We start from the raw sequence: 19,724 nt of genomic DNA, 5'->3' as shown, positions 1-19,724 counted from the left end.
CCAGTCTATAGATGACATCAATCATGTACAGAATGATGTCACTCCCTCGGATTCCAGTGTGTTCTTGTTTAAACTGTCATGGCGACTTGAAGGTTTCATTTACTGAAGAAGGTTGTTCAGAATTAATTGGAAAAGAAAATTCAACAGAACTGCATACAAGATTAATTCAATTTAAAATCTTAAATATAATTAATATATTGGACGCCATCTAGGCTGTATAGGGTGGGTTTGATTGATGGCCCTGAATGTTGGACGTGTCACGACAGGGACGGTAAGTACAAATTCAGGAATTCTGGTACATGGTGCATTTATATAGCGCCTTTATCAAGAAGAGCTTTACAATGTACATTACATTCACCTGTTCACGCACACATTCACACACCGACAGCAGAGCAAACCAAAACCATGCAAGCCACCAACTTGCTCATCGGGAGCAGTTAGGCGTTCAGTGTCTTGCTCAAGGACACTTCGACAGTAACTCACGGGGAGCCGGGGATCCAACTGGGAACCTTCCGTTTCCCGAGCCGCCGCTCTACCTGAGCTATACTGTCGCCCCAGTTTTGGTCTGCTATACATGTGACAGGGTAAAGGATATCAGGTTTGGATATCCCTTTTTCCTCTAGGCTGCTGGTTTTGGGTGACCCTGCCATGTTGAGCGGCGTAGATCCCCCTTTAGCTGATTGGATTCAAACTGCTATTATGTTAGGGTGGAGGCCCCTGAATAACCCGTGAAGACCTGAGGCCGATTCTACAAATGCCTTCTAAATCAGTAGTTCACAAACTTCTTCCTGACAAGAACCCCAAAATTGATATATTTTTGCCCCCCCATCTGAAAATGTTTTGTGCCAGGGACAATTCTAAATTATTCAACCTGTTTCAAACAATTTAAGAATTTTCTAAAAATGTACAAGCTCGCAGCGCGGCACAAAGTGATGCGCTGCGAGCTTGTATATCTGCTATTTTTGAATAGCCAACGCTAAAATCTAAAATGACACGGATGCTTTCCCGGATTTAATGGGTTAAGGATTGGAAAGCCACCTTGGCAACTGTGCCATCCCTGTGGACCAACTCTCTTGGCGACGGGACCACACAAGTCGGGAACGATGCAAGTTGGGAACGATGTAAGTTGGGAATGTATGCCCCACGTGGTTTTGCAATCCCCGTTGTACCTGTTGTCAGAGTACTCGCTGTACTAACTAGAGTACCCTGTGCGGTACCCGTTACCACAGTACTAATAACGTTGGATATTGCAAACAATGCGTTATTTATAAACGGGCACCATTGCCTATCTCACTTCTGATTTATACTTTGTTGCGTGTCGGTGTCGAACACTGAAAATAGCAAATCTACAAGCTCACAAGCTTGAGCTTGCAGATCTGCTATTTTCGGTGAGGGACACCGACACGCAGCCAAGTATAAGTCAGGCTTTAGAAGGAGTCACCTTCAGAGCTCTTGTCGGTCCTCTCTCTCTCTCTCTCTCCATCTCTCCACTCCACTTACGCCACTTAACAATATTACTGGGGCTCAGAATTAATTATAGCGGGAAGACCTGCCTGAGACCCTGCGCTGCTAATGGACTCTTCCATTCCATCATCCTTATTAAACCCTGCCCACCATTTGTAGGCTCCTCCATTCTAAAAGTCCAAGCATCAGCTGTTTTGTGTGTGTGTGTGTGTGCCCGGGTGGTAAATCATGATATTCCTCTGTGGTACGTTCTGGCGTGCGGCAGGGGGCCTAATGGATCTTACCTCCACAGTGAAATTTGCAAAAGTGCCTGGGCCTAATTGAATTCCCCTTGATTGCTACATCTCTGGCTGCCATCAGGGCGGTCAAAAGTATAAATAGTATCAAGGGGAAAGGAGATGATTCATCGATGGCGGTCCAGACCAGGAAACGTGACGCAGGCGAGCAGCACGTGTTGGGCTGGAGAGATCGTTGCCTCTACTGGGCACAAAATCCGACTTTGTACTGTACATGCAGGGATGTGGATGGTGGTCCTTTGTGTATGCAGTTCCCAAAAAGCCTGCTCAAAATACATGTTAATCTTTACACTATACTTTCTGTGGTGTGTTGGTCATGTCTTTTTTTGGTTTTGTTATTATTTTAAAAGGCTAGAAACAAGGTTGTAAACAGTTTTCATACCACGGTTTGTTGACACTCAGACTAGAGGACTTAACACGCCCATCCGAACCGAAATCCTGAGACAATACCCGAGATGCTTTGGGTCCATGTTTTATTATTGTTCTACTGGGTCCGGGTCGGGTCTGACCTAGGATCAGATTGGCAGAGCAAAATAAGTGTGTAAAAAGTTGATCTGTGCACCAGCGAGTTGCTTCAGGGTGGAGGAAAGGTGTTGTATACATCTTTTGTTGTTGTTTTTTGTTAAGGAATTTGTACTTTTAAAAACGAAAAAACGGTTGAATCTGTTACAAAAGGTTTTCTTAGTACATTTACATTCCATTTGCAGAGCCATAGGCCTACGTGATAGACCACTTTATCACCACAGGAATATAAAACTGACTAATGGTAACTAACTGGTTGAACAGTATTTTTTCCCGGGTGTCTCTTTTCCTCCGTGAAGGCCTCTAACGCAAACCGTGACAATGATGTGGAAAATGTCCTCTTGGCCAGTTTTGCCTTGACATCACAATAATGAGCGTTATTCTCTGACCTTTTCATCTCTTTTCAGTCAGTGTTTCTCCATAGATATCAGACTCTGTGATCAGTCATATAATTTACACATGAATGCAACGATTCTGAGCTATGCATCAGTCTTTCAGAAACACCTTGACCATGGACACCCCACTCCCAATTTGGAACTATTTATAATGGGTAGAAAGATCATTGCATTTGATGACTTGGAAAGATCCAGGGCAGGCAGTCCACTTGTGAAGGTCAGATGAATACGTAGAAGTAGGTGGACATTATTAGTTCCCTCTTAATAGTTGTCTTGAGAGGACTTTTGGATTGCACCCCCGGTACATGCTTTTTGGTCGGTCAGACTTTTCTCGAGATACACAGTGGCTTATAATGACTGTATGAGACAGCTGCTGAGGGCTCCAAGAAGCATTGGCGCACTTGTCTGTATGTTCAAAACTGAACATGGCGGAATTATTTTATTGTATTTCTTATTCATTTTTATTGTGATATGGATCTCCCTTGGGTCTGAAATAAAGATAGCATTGAATTGATTCCCTCACTCACTCACACACACACACACACACACACACACACGCACACGCACACGCACACACACATAGAGGTTTTGTAAATTTATTCAAGAATTAAGCCTAGTGTAAAGAGATGATTGTTTCAAGTAACCCTTACACATAACGTGGGCAATGATAATGGAATCATATTACATCACAGGGTAACCATGACGTCAGTAATGATTGTCTGTCCCCTGTTACGTATGTTGAATGACTTTTGTTACAACACAGGGTACTAGAATTGCTACTTCAGTGTCTATAACGAGGCAGTGATTATGCTAGTTGGTGGAGCTGATTATTAGTAGTGGCAGCGTTCTCTGGGGACTGTCTGCCTCCCACAGGAGGAGAGCGCCTCTTAATACCTGCTGACCAAGGACCTGCAGCTGTACTAATCAGCTGCCCCATGAAGAGGCTCAACAGACAGCTGCTAATGAGCCCTAATTGAACGGGAAGGTCATTTGTGTTCCTGCTTGTTTGACTGTGTGCTGTTGTCTTTCCACCCTCCCCTAGTTTCTGTTACATCTGCGCTCGCCCCCCAGATTAGTCATGTTTAATTAAAATTGCGTATGCTTAGATACGGCGATAATTGATTAACCTTTTTAATGGCAAGTGACCCCAGTCCTTCTCTGTGTGATCAACAGGCACTCAGCAGTACAGTAAATACACAGGCTACGCTCAAAGCTACAAATGGGCCGGCAGCCATGACGACACAACGCCAAGGTACTTACTTTACCATGACAGTTTAATGGCAAAAAATAAGAAAGTTGGGAAATCAATAATAACTTTTACTTTCCAGCGCAAGCTAAATGTTTGACTCGTTTTTCACTGTGTGTAATGGCTACATGAGAAATCCATACCTTTTGGTTCATGATTATATTTTTAAGAATAGGTTTCTCTTCAAAAGTAGTACTGTAATGTGTGGCCTTCAGTCAAAATGATCCTCTAATATATTTTTGTAATGATTTTATAGTGCAACAAAACATTCTCCTTTCACTTCTTTCAGGGATGACTGGCAGAGAAAATGCACTGAAATTGTGGCCATCGATGCACTGCGGTTCCACAACTTTCTGGAACAGTTCCACCCTGCCAGGATCAACAGAGAAATGAATAAGGTCTTTCCTTCTTACTTTCCTTACTTCCTTACTTATTTTAATCGTTTCTTAATCACTTAAAACCTATAGTAATACACCAGGGGTCTTCAACAGTGGGTCTGGGACCCCTAGGGGGTCCTCAGAGTTACTGCAGGGGGGCCGCCAAATCTTTGTGTGATATGGATTTGTTTTTTAACCACATCAACCCTAGAATCCCTATTCTGAGGGGAACATTAGCCAAAAATAGCAGATCTACAAGCTCACAACGCCTCACGCTGCGAGGCGTTGTGTGCTTGTAGATCGGTTATTTTCGGCAGAGAGTTTTGGTGTAGAGGGAAAAAAAGAGCTGATCAAGTACAGTACAGAGCCAACGGTCAAGTTTACTAAGTATTGAGGGTTTCAGTGGTTAAATGTCTGAAATAAACAATAAAAAACATGAATTCACACAACACTGATTGTCTATGAAGCCATCTATGAAATCTATGAAAAGGTTTAATTTGCAACACAATTTTATACAATATGTAGTGGGGGGTCCCAGCTTCATCTCTCTCTCTCAGCTAAGGGGTCCTTGGGCTGAAAACGTTGAAGACCCCTGGTATACACAGTACTTAATTGACCAGGGTTCTATACTTGGCCCTGTCCTTTCTTCCCTCTACTCCAAATAGCCGATCTACACGCTCACAATTGATTGATTGAATATTTTATTAGACAGAAATGTAAAACAGCGCGAGTACAGTCAAACACTTTGTCTAAAAGGATAACACCAAAAAAGTCCTTGCGCTCCTGTTTCCATTGGGGTCCTAGATATTCAATTCATCAACATATGAAATGGCACCAAAACATTCAATATCATCACAATATAAAAACACTATATGTACAGAGTAGACAAATGTGTTTGTAGAGCTTGTAGATCTGTTATTTTCGCTGAATGTAGGGGACATCTCTGGCAGAATAGGGACACCGGGGTTCATGAGGGTCATTTCTCTTCCAAGTATCATATGCAGTAGAACCTTTTCTCTCATTAGCTTAATCATCAGAAGGAAGGTGAGCAACAAGCGAGGCAACTCTTTTTTTTTTCTTAAAACATTTTTTTGAAGAAGGCCGATGCACACCTCAAAGGTTGGTGACAGGTGCGTAACACAAAAAGTGCATATATTCAGAAGGGGATCTTTGATGATGATGAAAAGGACCCGCACACTGTTGTCAGGAACTTGCAAAAAAAAATGTAGCAAAAAAATGTAGCTCTTTATTCAACGTTTCTCTCTTTAGAGCTTCATCATGACAGACAGAGAATTGTCTGTCCTGATGAAGGTCTAACGTTTTTTTGCAAGTTCCTGACACTGTTTCCGGGTCCTTTTCTTTGATATCATCATCATCAGAGATCCCCTTCTGACTGGGTAAAAAAAACAACTAAATTAGATGCCAGAGTTTCAGGTTATTGCAAGACACATTCTAGTGGCTATAAATGGCAAGCAATGCTTTAACCCATTGATACCTGGAACGCATCTGTGTCACTTTAGATGTCTTTGGCTATTCAAAAATAGCAGATATACAAGCTCATAACGAGCTTGTAGATCTGCTATTTTTGAAAAATCGTGAAAATTATTTTTTCATATTTCTTTCCGAAAACTTGTTTTTTTTAGACGCTGCCTCAGGTCTTAATGGGTTAAGTGTAATATGTAATATGTTGTAGACATGAATAAGAACACCTTCTATTATTTATGGCAGTGGAAATGTGGGGGGCACAGGGTCTACCCCTGTTCTTTGATGTTGTGCTTTGATGTTGTATAATCGTGTCTCTTTTAGCAGTAGAGAAGCAGAAAGGTTTGTGCTGCAAATAATAATATGCCTCGGTTTCATTTTCTGTTCACATTGGGCTTAATAAGCAGACTTGTCGGTGTCTCGACCCCTTAACCCATTAAGACCTGAGGCATTCTAAAGATGTCTGCTAAATCCTAACAGTTTTCTGGAAAACTTATGTTGCTACATCAGTGGTGCTCAAACTTTTTCATGTCAAGGACTCTCAAAAGTATATGTATTTGGCCGGGGACCCCCATCTCAAAATATTTTGTTCCAGGGACCCCCAGAAGCAAAGATTTGAGTAAAAAAAAGATATATATATATATATTCAAAGATTTGCACACATTTTCCCGATTTTTCAAAAATAGCAGATCTACAAGCTTGTAGCATGGCACGAAGTAAGAATGATATCTATAACTAATTATCTAACTCAAGTAGATGGCAGAGTAACCCTAACCCGCAACTATAAGGGGACAACGACAGTGGTAAACGATACCACTGGGGTCGCTTACAGAGCAATTTGATGAGCGATATAAACACAGACAGACAATCAAAATCCATCTGAATTTCCAGGGTTCAACACATCACATTTAACATTTTACGTCTAAAAGAACGTCATTGTTTATCATTGTGGATCATTATCATTATAGTAATCTTTATAGTTATCATTCTTGTATTGGTGTGGACGGCCCTTTACGCCTAATTTTGGGTTTCAGTGAGTGCACTGTATTCATGATTTCAGGTCCTCGAATGATTGAAATGACGCTATGATAAATCTTTCAATTTAGAGCATCACTGGACAGGGCAGCATACAGAATTTCTCCCAGGCTGAGATAGATATTTGTAATAGAAAATCAAGATGTTTATGTTGTCAGGTCTGCCTTTCAGAAAGCATGGAGGAGTTTGACAGCTCTGACAGCGGCGTGAGGAATGCCCCAACATGGAGATCAATCCTGTTTGGAAGATTGTTTAGCTAACTGTCATATCTGCCCTTTTGCGGGGAGAATTTATGGGCCGGTCAGAAAGAGGATGGGCACTTAACAATTCATTTGCACTGTTTGCATCGTTTCCTCGCTGAAAATTAATCTTCTGAGTGCCCTATCAAATGTATTCTTCATTTAATTTCTCCAGTCCTTAAACCATTCAGACCGGGAACGCATCTGTGTAACCACTTGAACTATTATTTTATACTTTGGCTATTCAAAAATAGCAGATACGAGCTTATAGATCTGCTATTTTTTGAAAAAACGTGAACATTTTGTGCAAATCTTTGAACATATGTGTTTTTTTAAAGCAAACATTTTTTACTCAAATCTTTGCTTCTGGGGGATTCTACAAGTGTCTTCTAAATCCTAACAGGTTTTTTGAGGGAAAACACTTGTATATTATCAGTGGTTCTCAAACTTTTTCATGTCAAGGACCTCTCAAAATGATATGCATTTATCTCCGGACTAAAAACATTTTTTTCCAGAGACCCCCAGAAGCAAAGACTTGAGTTAAAAATGTATATAATATATATTCAAAGATTTAACGATTTAAAAACACAAATAGCAGATCTACAAGCTCATAGCGTGGCACTTGGTGCGGCTGAGCTTGTAGATCTGCTATTTTTGAATAGCCAAAGACATCTTAAAATGACACAGATCCGTTCCCAGTCTTAATGGGTTAAGTGATGTGTATTGACATGCACCAAACTGTACAGCCCACATGTCATGTTAACGGTTCCTGCGCATGCATTATGCCCTACAAAGTTAACCATTCGAAGGGGGATGAAACCCTAGGCTTGATTTTGTTTGTTTTTGTTCTGAACTACTGCAGGGTGAAAACATGGCAGGCTGCATAGGGCTGACCTTATTGTACACCATGATGTAAGCAACACTTAGTTTGCTGCAGCTAATCAAATTGATAAGGGGTGTGTTAGATTTAGGTATGCCAATCTGCACTGACAATGGAGCACCAAAGCCTGACTTGAAAACCAACCTCCTGTCGGTCACAGAAGTGTTTTCCCATCTAAATCCCGTATACTTTTTTTTTTTGTTTTAAACATATTGTGATGTTTTCAGTTGTTTTTTGGAGGGTGTGTCCAATATACCCCCACCACCTCTTCTTCACATCCTGGCTGATGGAGTTTTGGTTGGTTGTTGTTGTTGGTGTTGAATATTCTGATCTTATTTTGGAGGGACAGTGCCTGGAGTTCCAGATGGGTCGCAGCGTGGTAAAAGCGTGTCTGGCCTTGTTGATTCTGCTTTTGATGTCATCGTCTGATCCACCATCATTGCCAAGTATGCTCCCGAGATATGTGAAGCGTTCAGTCTCTTTGAGGTTCTCTCCCTGTAGTTGGACTGGGAGTTCCTGTTTGTTGTTTAGCCTCGTCACTTCTGTCGTCTTCACATTTATTTTTAGGCCAGTCTTTGTTGCCTCTTCGGAGAATAGTGTTAGCTTGGACTGTGCATGTTGTTGCTTGTGAGAAAGAAAGAAGGCAGACATCATCTGCAAACTCAAGGTCTTCAAGTTGTTTGGTAAAGGTCCACTGGATGCCTGTCTTACTGGCCATGGTTGTGTTTCATCACATCCAGAATAAGAACTGTGAAAAAGAAAAGAAAGAAAGTGTTTTTACTTATGGTAATGAAGCATCATCTGATGGAGAAGCATCACCTGATTGAGAAAATGTACACATTTATCCAAAGTAAGAAAATAAAGGTATGCCTACGAATCGACTAACATTTTCAGGCTTAAAAATTGCCTAACGACTACATCTGCCTCCATCAGCATCACTGGTGCACATAATTGGCGTCACTTTGTGTTGCATTGGATTTTTTCTCTTTCTGTAGGAGAGTAGTGATGCCAATGCACAGTTGTTTCATCAAACTAACTAAATAATAACACAAACTGGTAGCAAATGTAATAAAATCTAAGGAATGTCAGGAATGTTTTTGACGGAGCGGGACGTACAGTACTTAAGTGGGGACAGTGAATCACGTGATTTCCTACTGTAGTTTTTCGAACTAAATGTTTATAAACAACATAGATTCACCTACTTGACAGAATCGCCTGACTTTTTATTTTATTCATTTTTTTAGGTTCTTATATGATGTGATTTAAAAATGGTCTGGGATTTTGAATGGGAAAAACACTCCCGCGACCCAGGGGATGTGGGTTTGATGTTAGGACTTAAGCACTCTGACTACAAGCTTGCACATTAGCATACCCATGGGGCTTGGCACACCTAAATCTAACACAACCACTATTAATTTGATTAGCTGTGGCTGCGTTGCTTACTAGCCTGCAATTAATCTGCTATAGTTTTTAAACCTGAACTGGAAAACAAACTACAAAATCAGCCTAAGGTTTCATCGTCCTTTAAGCCCTATTTCATTTCATTTCAGAGTTGTGAGCTTGTAGATAGATACTGTAGGCAAATTGAGCTATTTTTGACAATTTGTCATGCGTTGTTTTTACAATTTTCCGCCTTTCATGAGTTGCCTGCCCAAATGAGCGACACCAGGTTGAAAGTAATAGTAGACTATTATAAATATGTGAAACCCACAATTATAACACCAGTTCCATTGAAATCTACTCACAATGTGTGAAGCTGCCCAACAATATACAGTAATGTAAAAAAATGTATGCTTTGCCAGGCCAACCGGATATCTAAAACCTTTTATGTGTGCCTGTGTATAATAATGTGGCAAGTGTTTGCCTGCAGGCAAATGGAGTTGCGTGGGTTGTGTTTAGTGTGAATATGGGGTTGAAGTGTATCAAACAGTACAGCAATCCCAACACCTGAGGCAAACCTGAGACCTGCTTCCCAGCAAATGACATATCATCCCCATCAGGCGTGTCATTATAGGCACTTGAACGTTTTCAAAAATAGCAGATCTACAAGCTCACATGTGTCTCATTGTGACGCGTTGTGTATCTACTTATACATTGGACAAAAGTCCCATCTTCCATTAGCATTCATTTCTCCTCGCCACTAATTTCATTGTTTCGGGCTAAACACAACAACAACATACCACATGTCACTACAAGACAAGCCACAACGTGCGCGATGAATTTACGTAGGCTACTTTTCATTGCTCACTACACATTTGCCTCCTCGGAGCATAATTAATTGAGGCCAGCAGAAACTCACCACATTATGGGGACACCCTTTCGTTCCCTTTAGCGTGAGCACCGGCGAGCGAAACCGAACACAGCCGACGCAAGACGATGCGGCCGCCATTGAAATCTCCCCATCTGCATAACACACGCGACCACTTTGCAAAAAAAGCCAGCCAAAGGGGTCTGCGATGTTTCGCGGGGGTCCAAAGGGGTCCGCGATGTTTCGTGGAGGTCCCAAGACTCCCAGGGGGTCCCCCATGTATTTTCTTTTTGTAAAAAAAAAAGACATTTTAATTTTTGGGGGGGGGGAAATTTTTCTCCCACAATTTTGGAACCCCAAAATAAGCGAGCCCTCACTAGAGCCCTGTGCGCAATCTAGGGGGCAGGGCGCCCGGACCTCTAGTATATGCATATGCATATTTGAGGTGCAACACTATCGTATGACAAAGTATAAAATAGGGTGAGCTTGTGTTATGGATTATGTCTTCTAAAGAGCTCCTCTTGTCTTTTTAATTTTATTGGTGAAAATGTGTTTTTTTTGCAGGCCTACTGCGGCTTTGCTCGCCCCGGGGAAAGAAGAGAGAATCTCTCAGCGGTGGCCACAGGGAACTGGGGCTGTGGTGTGTTCGGGGGAGACACTCGACTCAAAGGTAAGCTCGAAGGAAAGGCACCCTCCTCACCGGCTCCTATCAAAAGCACAATTCAGTCACGCTCTGCCCTGGCACTGACTGTATAGGCTGAGTGGAACACGGTGCCGGATGAATCTCACGCTCCACCTCCAACCGATCAGTGTGGCCGACCATTAGTCTTCCGCGGAATGCGTTCATTTACTTAAGGCCTATTCGTCTGCCTTCCTCTTATTGATCAACTGACAAAGTTTATATTTTTCATTAATAGCGAAATTGATCGCCTGCCCTGGCCCATCAATCTGTTCCGGCGGGCTCTGTCGGAGCCCTGTATCACTGTCAGCGAGCAGGGTTTGTTCGGGAGGGCTTTTTGCGCTGGCCGTTCAGAGCAGCAGCTCGCATTTCTGGAGCGAGTTTTTCCCTTCGCCTCCTTCCCTATACGCTGTTGTCACTTTCCACCTGCCCAGGAGCCAGACTATTTGCAGACTCTTCTGCACACATCTATGCATATTGGTTAATTAGTGGCAAGTAACAGCTCTCCACTGGCAGAGTTTACCCACTGTCTCCTTAATGACGTGCCTGTGGGGAATGGCCATTTAATGCCCTCTATTTACCTGCTGGGACTCTAAATGGCCACATATTTCCTTTAACTGTGGAATAATCCTTGAAGAAAGGTGATTAGGGGCTGCAACTATTGATTATACTTTTTCAATTAATCCAATAATCGAGAAGCGTAACCCTCCCCCGATATACTGTACACGTGTGTGTGTGTGTGTGTGTGTGTGTGTGTGTGTGTGTGTGTGTGTGTGTGTGTGTGTGTGTGTGTGTGTGTGTGTGTGTGTGTGTGTGTGTGTGTGTGTGTGTGTGTGTGTGTGTGTGTGTGTGTGTGTATATATATACGCATATGTTTGGTTAACTACTTATTGCATACTTTATGTAGTGCAAAAATGGCAAATAGCTATTCTGCAAGCTCACAACATGTTGCATCATGACACGTGAATTTGTAGATTTGCTATTTTAATTTTTGAAAATCATTTACTTTTTTATAATTGATTAAATTGATATGTTCGATTGACTATTGCAGGTGTTGCAAGGTAATTATAAGAAACCACGGAGATAGGAGAAGTGATAGTAGAAGTGATAGTTCTACAAGTGTGGAACTATCATGCTTTGCCCTCGCGTGCAGATGTTTGTTCAGCATTGCTCGTTAACGTGCCTTTGTCCCAGGCAGCCCTCATTAATCAGCAGACTTATATCCAACCTCTTTAAATATTCAGAAGTCTCGGGGGCCAGACCCCGGCCTTCCTTTCTAATTCTGTCGCTGATCCAGTGTTCTCAGTGGGGGTGAGAGAGACCAATCCCTTGGATTATTTACCTTTAACAGGCCACTGAGACTGGTTTCACTCCCATTTAATGTTAACACGGGCTATACGGTATGCGACCCTAAAGACCCCACAAGTCACCTTGAGTGGTGGGTTCACACAAAGTGGGAAATTGTCTTTCGCTCGCAGGGCATACCATAAAACCACAACACATAAAAGCATAAAAACAAACGCATGCAAGCACATAAAACAAACGACAAACCTTATGAACGTAATTTATCAAGGGCAACTGATGATTGTAGTGTATAATTTAGAATGAAAAAATATTGCATTTTGTATGTAGAATATTCAAATAATGAAGGAATGACTTTGGCTATCCTTGTGCATAAAATCCAGAGGGTTGATTTAAGTCTGAGAGTGTAAAAATGGCCCCTGTGAGTGTGTAAAAATCGGCCCATAAGGGTCACTCTTGGAGTTGAATTTAAAACGCATGAATGAAGTGGTACTAGAAAGATTATCAAGGATAAAGCACAGTAAAATCAGGGACTTATTTCCAAAGTGGTCCTTGCACTGTTAACCACTTCAACCCTACAGTATATACTTCTTTGACAGGAGTTTCCCAGGGGTCTTTTTCCCTCTACACCAAATCTCTTACACGAAAATAGCAGATCTACAAGCTCACAAACCGTTGCAGCACTACACATTTTGCCTATTACGATATCCCCAGAATAGGGAAGATATAATTGAATAATGAATAAATAACAAATATTCAGTTTAATCTGTATAGTTTTATGTATAGTAGTAGATACAGTATGTTGTCATGATTCCCATGATTCATTGGACCCCTCACAGTCTACAGAGACAGTGTTTTTGTGTCAAATCCCCGGAGTGCCGTTCTTTTTAACACGCATAGGGCTTCTGTCCCCACAGCTCTGCTCCAGATGCTAGCAGCTGCTGAGGCAGGACGAGATGTGGCCTATTTCACCTTTGGTGACAGCAACCTCATGACAGACGTCCACAAGTTGCACTCGTTCCTCACCCAGAGGTGCATCAGTGTCGGTAAGTCAAGCAGTCCCTCTGCCAGCTCCTGTGTGTTGTGCTGTTTTGTGTTTTAGTTTTTTAGTTTTTCACTTACAAATTGGATGGATGTGATTTCTTTTTTTCTTATTACATAATTATGGCTTCCTATCTTGCTGGTTCTGATACGTGATGTTTTGCTAGCTCAGTTCATCACCTTCCTACGCATGCGCAAGGAATTTTCTGAGCTTCTCTCTAAAATGTTCCTGATAACACTTTGATTGTAAATTCTGGCCATTCTAACATTTACATTCATATACGTATACAGTACACTCTGTCTGATGTCTGATGCAAAGAAACGTTGCAGGCTCTTGAGGTATTGTAGCTCGTCGGTGCGGTGGAGTGTTGGAAAGCGTCTGTTGACGAAAATCTGCTGTTGTATGGGCGGTGGGTGCAGTGTCGGGTCACAAGTTGTAGGGAAGCGTCGACCGTCGGATGTTGAAAAAGACATCACGCCATAGGCTATTTTTAGCACCATAGTAGCCGCCTGTCGGTGTCGGCTCGCAGGTGCATTCAGAAACTTTTTTCACACCTTCCAACCGACTGATCTCCCGACTTCATTGGACTGTCAGACAACTACAGATTCCTACAGTCTGTAGTAGTCTGTTTGGTGGAGAGCCAAAACATTTTGAATGGTGACTATTACTACAAATCAATCACAATATACTTAACCTGACATAACTGCCGTCCATAGATGCTTTATTGTCTTTGTGGAAATTCATTTTGTACCAAGCAGCCATCAGGATACAAAAAATCACAAAACATAAATACACAATACATAGACAGATCACTGAGTGGAAAATAGAAACGCCAGTCATAATTCAAGAGGCATCACATTACATTTTATGCACAGAACTGAGATGGGGCCTGTTTGTTCAGGAGTCCTAAATACTTGTGGGGACAAATGATCTTGAAGCCCTAGCCTGCAACATTGGCACTGTGTACCGTCGTCCTGATGGTAAAAGATTGTATTATTGACTGGATGCGTTCTATCCCTAGCAATAGCTTTCCCCTTCCTAAGCACCCGTGGGTCTCATATATTGCTGCCATACTCTCCAGTTGTACCCCAGCTATCTTGCTGGATACATTGATGATTTTATGGAGTTTTTTCTTATTAACGAACGACAATGAGCCATAGCAGGAGAAACAAAAAGTTAATGCACTCTCCACGAAGGATCAATGGAAGAGTACCATTAAACTTTTTTCCACTTTATACTGTCTCAGTCTGCGCATAAAATGCAGCCTCTGCTGACCTTATTATAGCACTGTATTCATTTGACTTTTATGTTTTCACCAATCCTTTTAGGTGTCTATGAAGAGATATGTTTGAGAATATCTTGTCCTTATTGGATCTGTGAAATCGAATTCTCTCCATCTGTATGATTACAGTCATGTCATTAAGCCATTTCTTAAAACAAGGAGGACAGGGTGACTTCCAGTCTAATATAATGATTTTCTTAGCTGCAACCATTCCAACTATTGTTCTTCGTATATCCGTATATCTTATGGTAGTCTCCGAACATCCAAAAAAAGCAGTTTGAGGGTCAATAATGGTATATTTTTTATAGACTAGAAAACCATTCAAATATCTTAGACCAGAAATCATGTAAAAGTGGTCAGAGACAAAAAAGATTTGTTAAAGTGCCCTCTTCTATTTTGCATCCATCACACATCGGATAAGTTCTAGGATAGATTCTGTGTAACTTTATCTTGGAATAGTGTATTCTGTGCATAACTTTATATTGTATTAGTTGGTACCTGGCATTAATGGAACATGTATGTATTCTTAACTCTCTCAGTGCCAAGCCCAGAGTTATCCTGCGTTTTTTCTGAATGCCCTCAGTGCCAGAACGAGAAATCCCAAGTTTTTACTTTTTACTGTGATCGGGCTGTTCTGTTTATTTTTCATCATCACTTTCACTTTCTGATTCCTTCAGACTCACTGGGTTCCGGTTTCATGACGCAGATTCCGTTTCCGGTTCTCATTTTTTCCCCCCGGTCATTTTCGGCCAGAATAGGGAAAATCACGGTTTTTCACACGGTATAAAACGGTTTCATGATGCAGTTTCCGGTTCTAATTTTTTTTCCCCGGTCATTTTCGGCCAGAATAGGGAAAATCACGTTTTTTCACACGGTATAAAAAACGAACGCAGAGCTCCACTTCTATAGTCTGGGTGACGAACAGTCATCGTAGTCGTGTATCACATCGTAATTTACCCCGATTTATTAAAATACTCTGGCAGTCAAAGAGTTAACAAACCCTCCTTCCAGACTTCATCACTCATCTCCATTCCTAGTTCAGAAACCCATGCTTCTTTCAAACGGTTGGTAGATACAGGACAGGAGTAATAAAAAGAGAAACAAAACAAGGGATCATTTGCTTAGAGTCAGGGGGAAGATGAGCTTATTGAAAGCGTTTCTCTCTGGTATATTTTCAAATTGTGGGATATTCTCCCTGACGTAGTCTAATTAAAGTAAAGTCTAATTTGAAGATGACAAAAGTAATTGCTGTGATTGGGGTAGGTCAAGCTTTTCTCTACATAAATATATGTTATTGACAGTGGAAAGTCCTTTGGCCACCCTTTCAGTGAATACCCCGTCTGACTCTGATCGTGGAAATGATGTGTTTTTACAGATATGGGTGTAGGTAGACACATCAGTCAATTTGAGGGCAGATTTTATCTGTTTCAAAATCTTCAGAGTTTTTTTTTACAATAAAATCATCCCCAGCCATTTTGCCTGGGGACTCTTGGGGACTATTCTGGAAAAGAGCATGGGCGAAAGAGAAGATTTAGTTACTGCTGTTAATTCCATATCAAGCCATTTGATTTTTCCTGGGAATCCCTACTGCCGGTAGGTTAGGGCCCTGGCATTGCTATTTCCCAGTAATGGTGTCTGAACACGGGTAGATTAAATCCATGTCAGTGGGTTTTTGAAAATGAGTTTTGGATATGCGGCTAGCCTTGTATCCCCATGCATTTCAAGGAGTAGATTGATTTGAAAAGACAGGGCTACATTTGGTCAACTTTGTGTCTGTTATTACAACATTACTGAACATACAAAGTCTAAAGATTAAACCCTTACCGAAAAAAAAACATCTATGTTTTTGTGGTGTTTGATATGTGGTCAAAGGTGTGTATAGACAATGGCGTAGGTATGGTCTTTAACCGGACGACATAACTCGACTTGAACAGCTTCTCATGGAAGAGGTCTTCTCCACACTCAATGCTCTTCCCATGACACTGCCCTGTTGAATGTCCAGCTGACCAATGTTCTCCTGGCTTCTGTCATAGGGGACGTTTATGATCTACTGGGGCGGTACTACAGCTCTGTGTGTAAGGGCTGCTTCGGCCGGCGCCCTGATGTCAGCCTCTACGCCTTCATCTACCAGGAGGTCAGCTCCTCCTCCCCGGCATCCCGCGGCTCAGACGGGGGCTCATCCAAACTGTAGTGTCCCCGCTGACCAACCATTAAGGTCAGATTGCCTGTAGCCTCGATGAGTCACTGTGCCTGACCTTCCCGAAGACATACAGCACTGTAACAGATAATGGCTGATTTACATTTAGGTGCACGCGGGTGTGACACACAACTGAGTATAACTCAGGCTTAATTTGCAAAAGCATTCTCTTTCTGCCTTTCCAATAAAATACAATTAGAATATTTGTTTTCTTTTTTTTTTCTGTCCTCACATGAACACTGAATTTAAAATGGTGGACGTATCAAAAGCCATTTAATCTATTCACAGCTCAAAATGGAAACCTGTGAGGCATGCGTATCATCGACAGGAACAGCAAACAGAATTCAAGTCGATAATAAGCTGTGTCTGGCGCTGGGGTAAAAGCTGCTGTTTATTTTGCTACGGCTGCTGCTAATACTACGCCGATGGATTGAGCTTCGATACGACACAATTGCGATTTTTAATGGTGAAGCAAAGGTTGCCATCCATCTTCTGAGTTTGTCATGTTGCCTTTTTTTTCATTCTTTTTTTTTACACCCACACATTTCCAGCCTAATTGAATTGGCTGTCAGAAATCAAGTTAAAGGAAAAAACCAAACCAATAGAATAGGCTTGGCAAAGCGTGGTGCAGTCTCAGGAAAGACACTTGATTTAAAGAGCAGCCCAGCTCTTAGGGAAATAGGCTTTTAGCCTCTGTAGGTTAACTTATATTGGCAATAACACTGTAGCTCAGATATTGGCTGCATGCCATATACCTTTTTTTGCGGTGTGCTTTGCTAGATCCTGTCCCTCTTTAAAAATGATTTCCACGTTTTTTCTCTTTCTTCAAGGTGGAACTCTGCTTTTGTTGTTGTTTGTATATTTATAATTTAAAACAGCTGAGAATGTGGCTGCTTGATAATTGTTTTGATAAATAAAATTTGAAGTAAATGAATCGCTGCATAAAATGTTTCATCAGTTTAACTTAATATCTGGTTTGTATGTGACTTGGCCCGTATCAAAGCAGTTGATTTGTGTTGCATTCATTCAAATGTCACGAGCGTCTTCTGTCCCATGGACGTTGTACTGTAAGTGTATGGCAGTCCCCATGCAGTCTTGCCATTTATCTTCCCCCAGCTATTGCTTCGCCCTTTCACTCATGGTTTAATAAGGTCATACCTTTTATATAAACTGTACATGACACCTCATTAAGTAAAGTGTGGATCAGAGAAGATCCAGTCACACGAACGCCTATGCCACACGACTGTACCCGACAGTAACCCTGCCATCCCTATTTTGGGCATGTCATCGTTATAGACGAAAATCCTCAATTAGTGTAGGCTTATATATGCTTAATATATATACACGAAAATGTATACAACATGAGATTATAGATCAGCTATTTTCAGTGATTTGGTGTAGAGAGAAAAAAGGACGATGCCAAGGATGGCCCCTTAGGTGGACAACGAGCAACACAATATTTAGGGTTTAAGTAGTTAAAAAGGTACAGAATCAGCTATTGACATTGATTTGTGTGTTCCCTATAACTACACCTGATAAAGTTGTAGTTTTCACGTGTATGTGTGTGTGGGGGGGGGGGTTGGTGTCCAGAGCTAATCTCTCAAACTACTGGACCGATCGATGCCAAACTTTGTATGCGCGCTGCTAGTAGGCTACAGAAGTACCTCCACTATATATGTTTTTGCTGGACCCAGGGGGTCTGGCTTACATGAGGCTTTGTACCTGTTTTCTCCATACATGGGCATGGTCACTTTGTCCTTAGGCCCCAGCCATAAAAGTCTGTCCCCCTTTCATCCATACTGTACATGGGCATGTTTTGTACCTGTTTTCTCCATACATGGGCAAAAAGCAGGTTTTGGTCACTTTGTCCTTAGGCCCCAGCCATAAAAGTCTGTCCCCCTTTCGTCCATACATGGGCATAGACACAGGCTGACACGTCATGTGAAGTCTGGGTCTGGCAGAACCAGGTCTCCTGGTCTTGTTACACATACAATATGTCTATACTTTTTGAAATATTTAACACATTTTTGGGGCGGTGTAGCCGCCCCCTATAAGTGAGTTTTGGACACCGACCAAAATATTTGTGTACCCCCTAACCCTTCCATTGTTATTGCAAATCGATACTTTTTTCATATCAGCCAATCACATTACAGCTAGTGTCATCACCACTAACTGTAATGTGATTGGCTGACATTGGCAAATTCAGGACTGTGATTGGCTAGCGAAACACATGACACATGTGCAGCCCTATGAATAGCAGTATGGACTTTAAAAAAAGTCATTTATCCTTTTTTTAAAGTGAGTCATGTTGTGATGACCACACACCGCCCACTTCACACTGGGTGTGATTTTTTTTAATTGAGGTTAATGGGGTTCTGATCAAGCTGAAACCTTGCCCAAATTTTGAGTCATACATCATAGATACGTCATAGACTATTAACGTCACAGGCTCTGAGCCCGAGATCCACATGATTCGATTATTCATGATAGGTTACTACAGTATAGTCTCGTTTAGCCAGACGATTGGATACACGTTGGTGACACATGCCTTGTGAGCTTGTAGATCTGCTATTTCCCCCAATTTTTTGAAAGTGAAAGTGGTTAAGTGTGTCTGTAGGTTTTATAAATGTTGAACCAATGAAAAGTATTAACAAGAGCTTGTGACTAAATAACATTTGAATCAATCAATCAATCCATTGGAACACAGATTTTTTTTTTTCATTTCCTGAAAAGTTAACAGGTTTTGGACAAGGTTTCTGCCCCACAGCGACAATATGCAGTGTAGTGTGTACGGATTTTCCTGAATGCAGGATTTGATATTTGATTTATTTGAATGTCATTAAAAGAAAATAACATGAAACACATGATTTTCAGTGAAATAACACGTCAAGGATAAAAAAAAACACGAAGTCAAATACTTACCGGTAATTCCATTTTGGTCTTGACTTTTTCACGAAGTTGCAAACTGGGTATATTCAGTTAAGTCCCCATGGTGCAGATGATTGAATCGTCTCGGGGAGCCTGTAAATGGATGACTA

The 19,724-nt window shown here is 41.5% G+C and overlaps 1 protein-coding gene across 3 annotated transcripts in view; it reads left to right on the top strand.

The window, feature by feature from the left end:
• The window catches only part of LOC311059930 (poly(ADP-ribose) glycohydrolase), a 40,666-nt gene extending 23,046 nt beyond the window's left edge, over positions 1-17,620 (top strand). For all 3 annotated transcript variants that reach the window (XM_084078052.1, XM_084078053.1, XM_084078051.1), the window contains 5 exons: positions 3,851-3,929; positions 4,213-4,321; positions 10,749-10,854; positions 13,083-13,211; positions 16,523-17,620. In XM_084078052.1, the coding sequence (XP_083934178.1) occupies positions 3,851-3,929; positions 4,213-4,321; positions 10,749-10,854; positions 13,083-13,211; positions 16,523-16,680 (581 nt within the window). In that variant the 3' untranslated portion in view covers positions 16,681-17,620. The remainder of the gene's footprint in view (positions 1-3,850; positions 3,930-4,212; positions 4,322-10,748; positions 10,855-13,082; positions 13,212-16,522) is intronic.
• The last annotated feature ends 2,104 nt before the right edge of the window (positions 17,621-19,724 follow it).

Source organism: Gymnoscopelus microlampas, assembly GCF_963454915.1.
Source record: "Gymnoscopelus microlampas genome assembly, chromosome: 14".
Classification (NCBI taxonomy): domain Eukaryota; kingdom Metazoa; phylum Chordata; class Actinopteri; order Myctophiformes; family Myctophidae; genus Gymnoscopelus; species Gymnoscopelus microlampas.
Note: the sequence above shows the minus strand (reverse complement) of the source record. Positions and strands in the feature narration are given on the sequence as shown.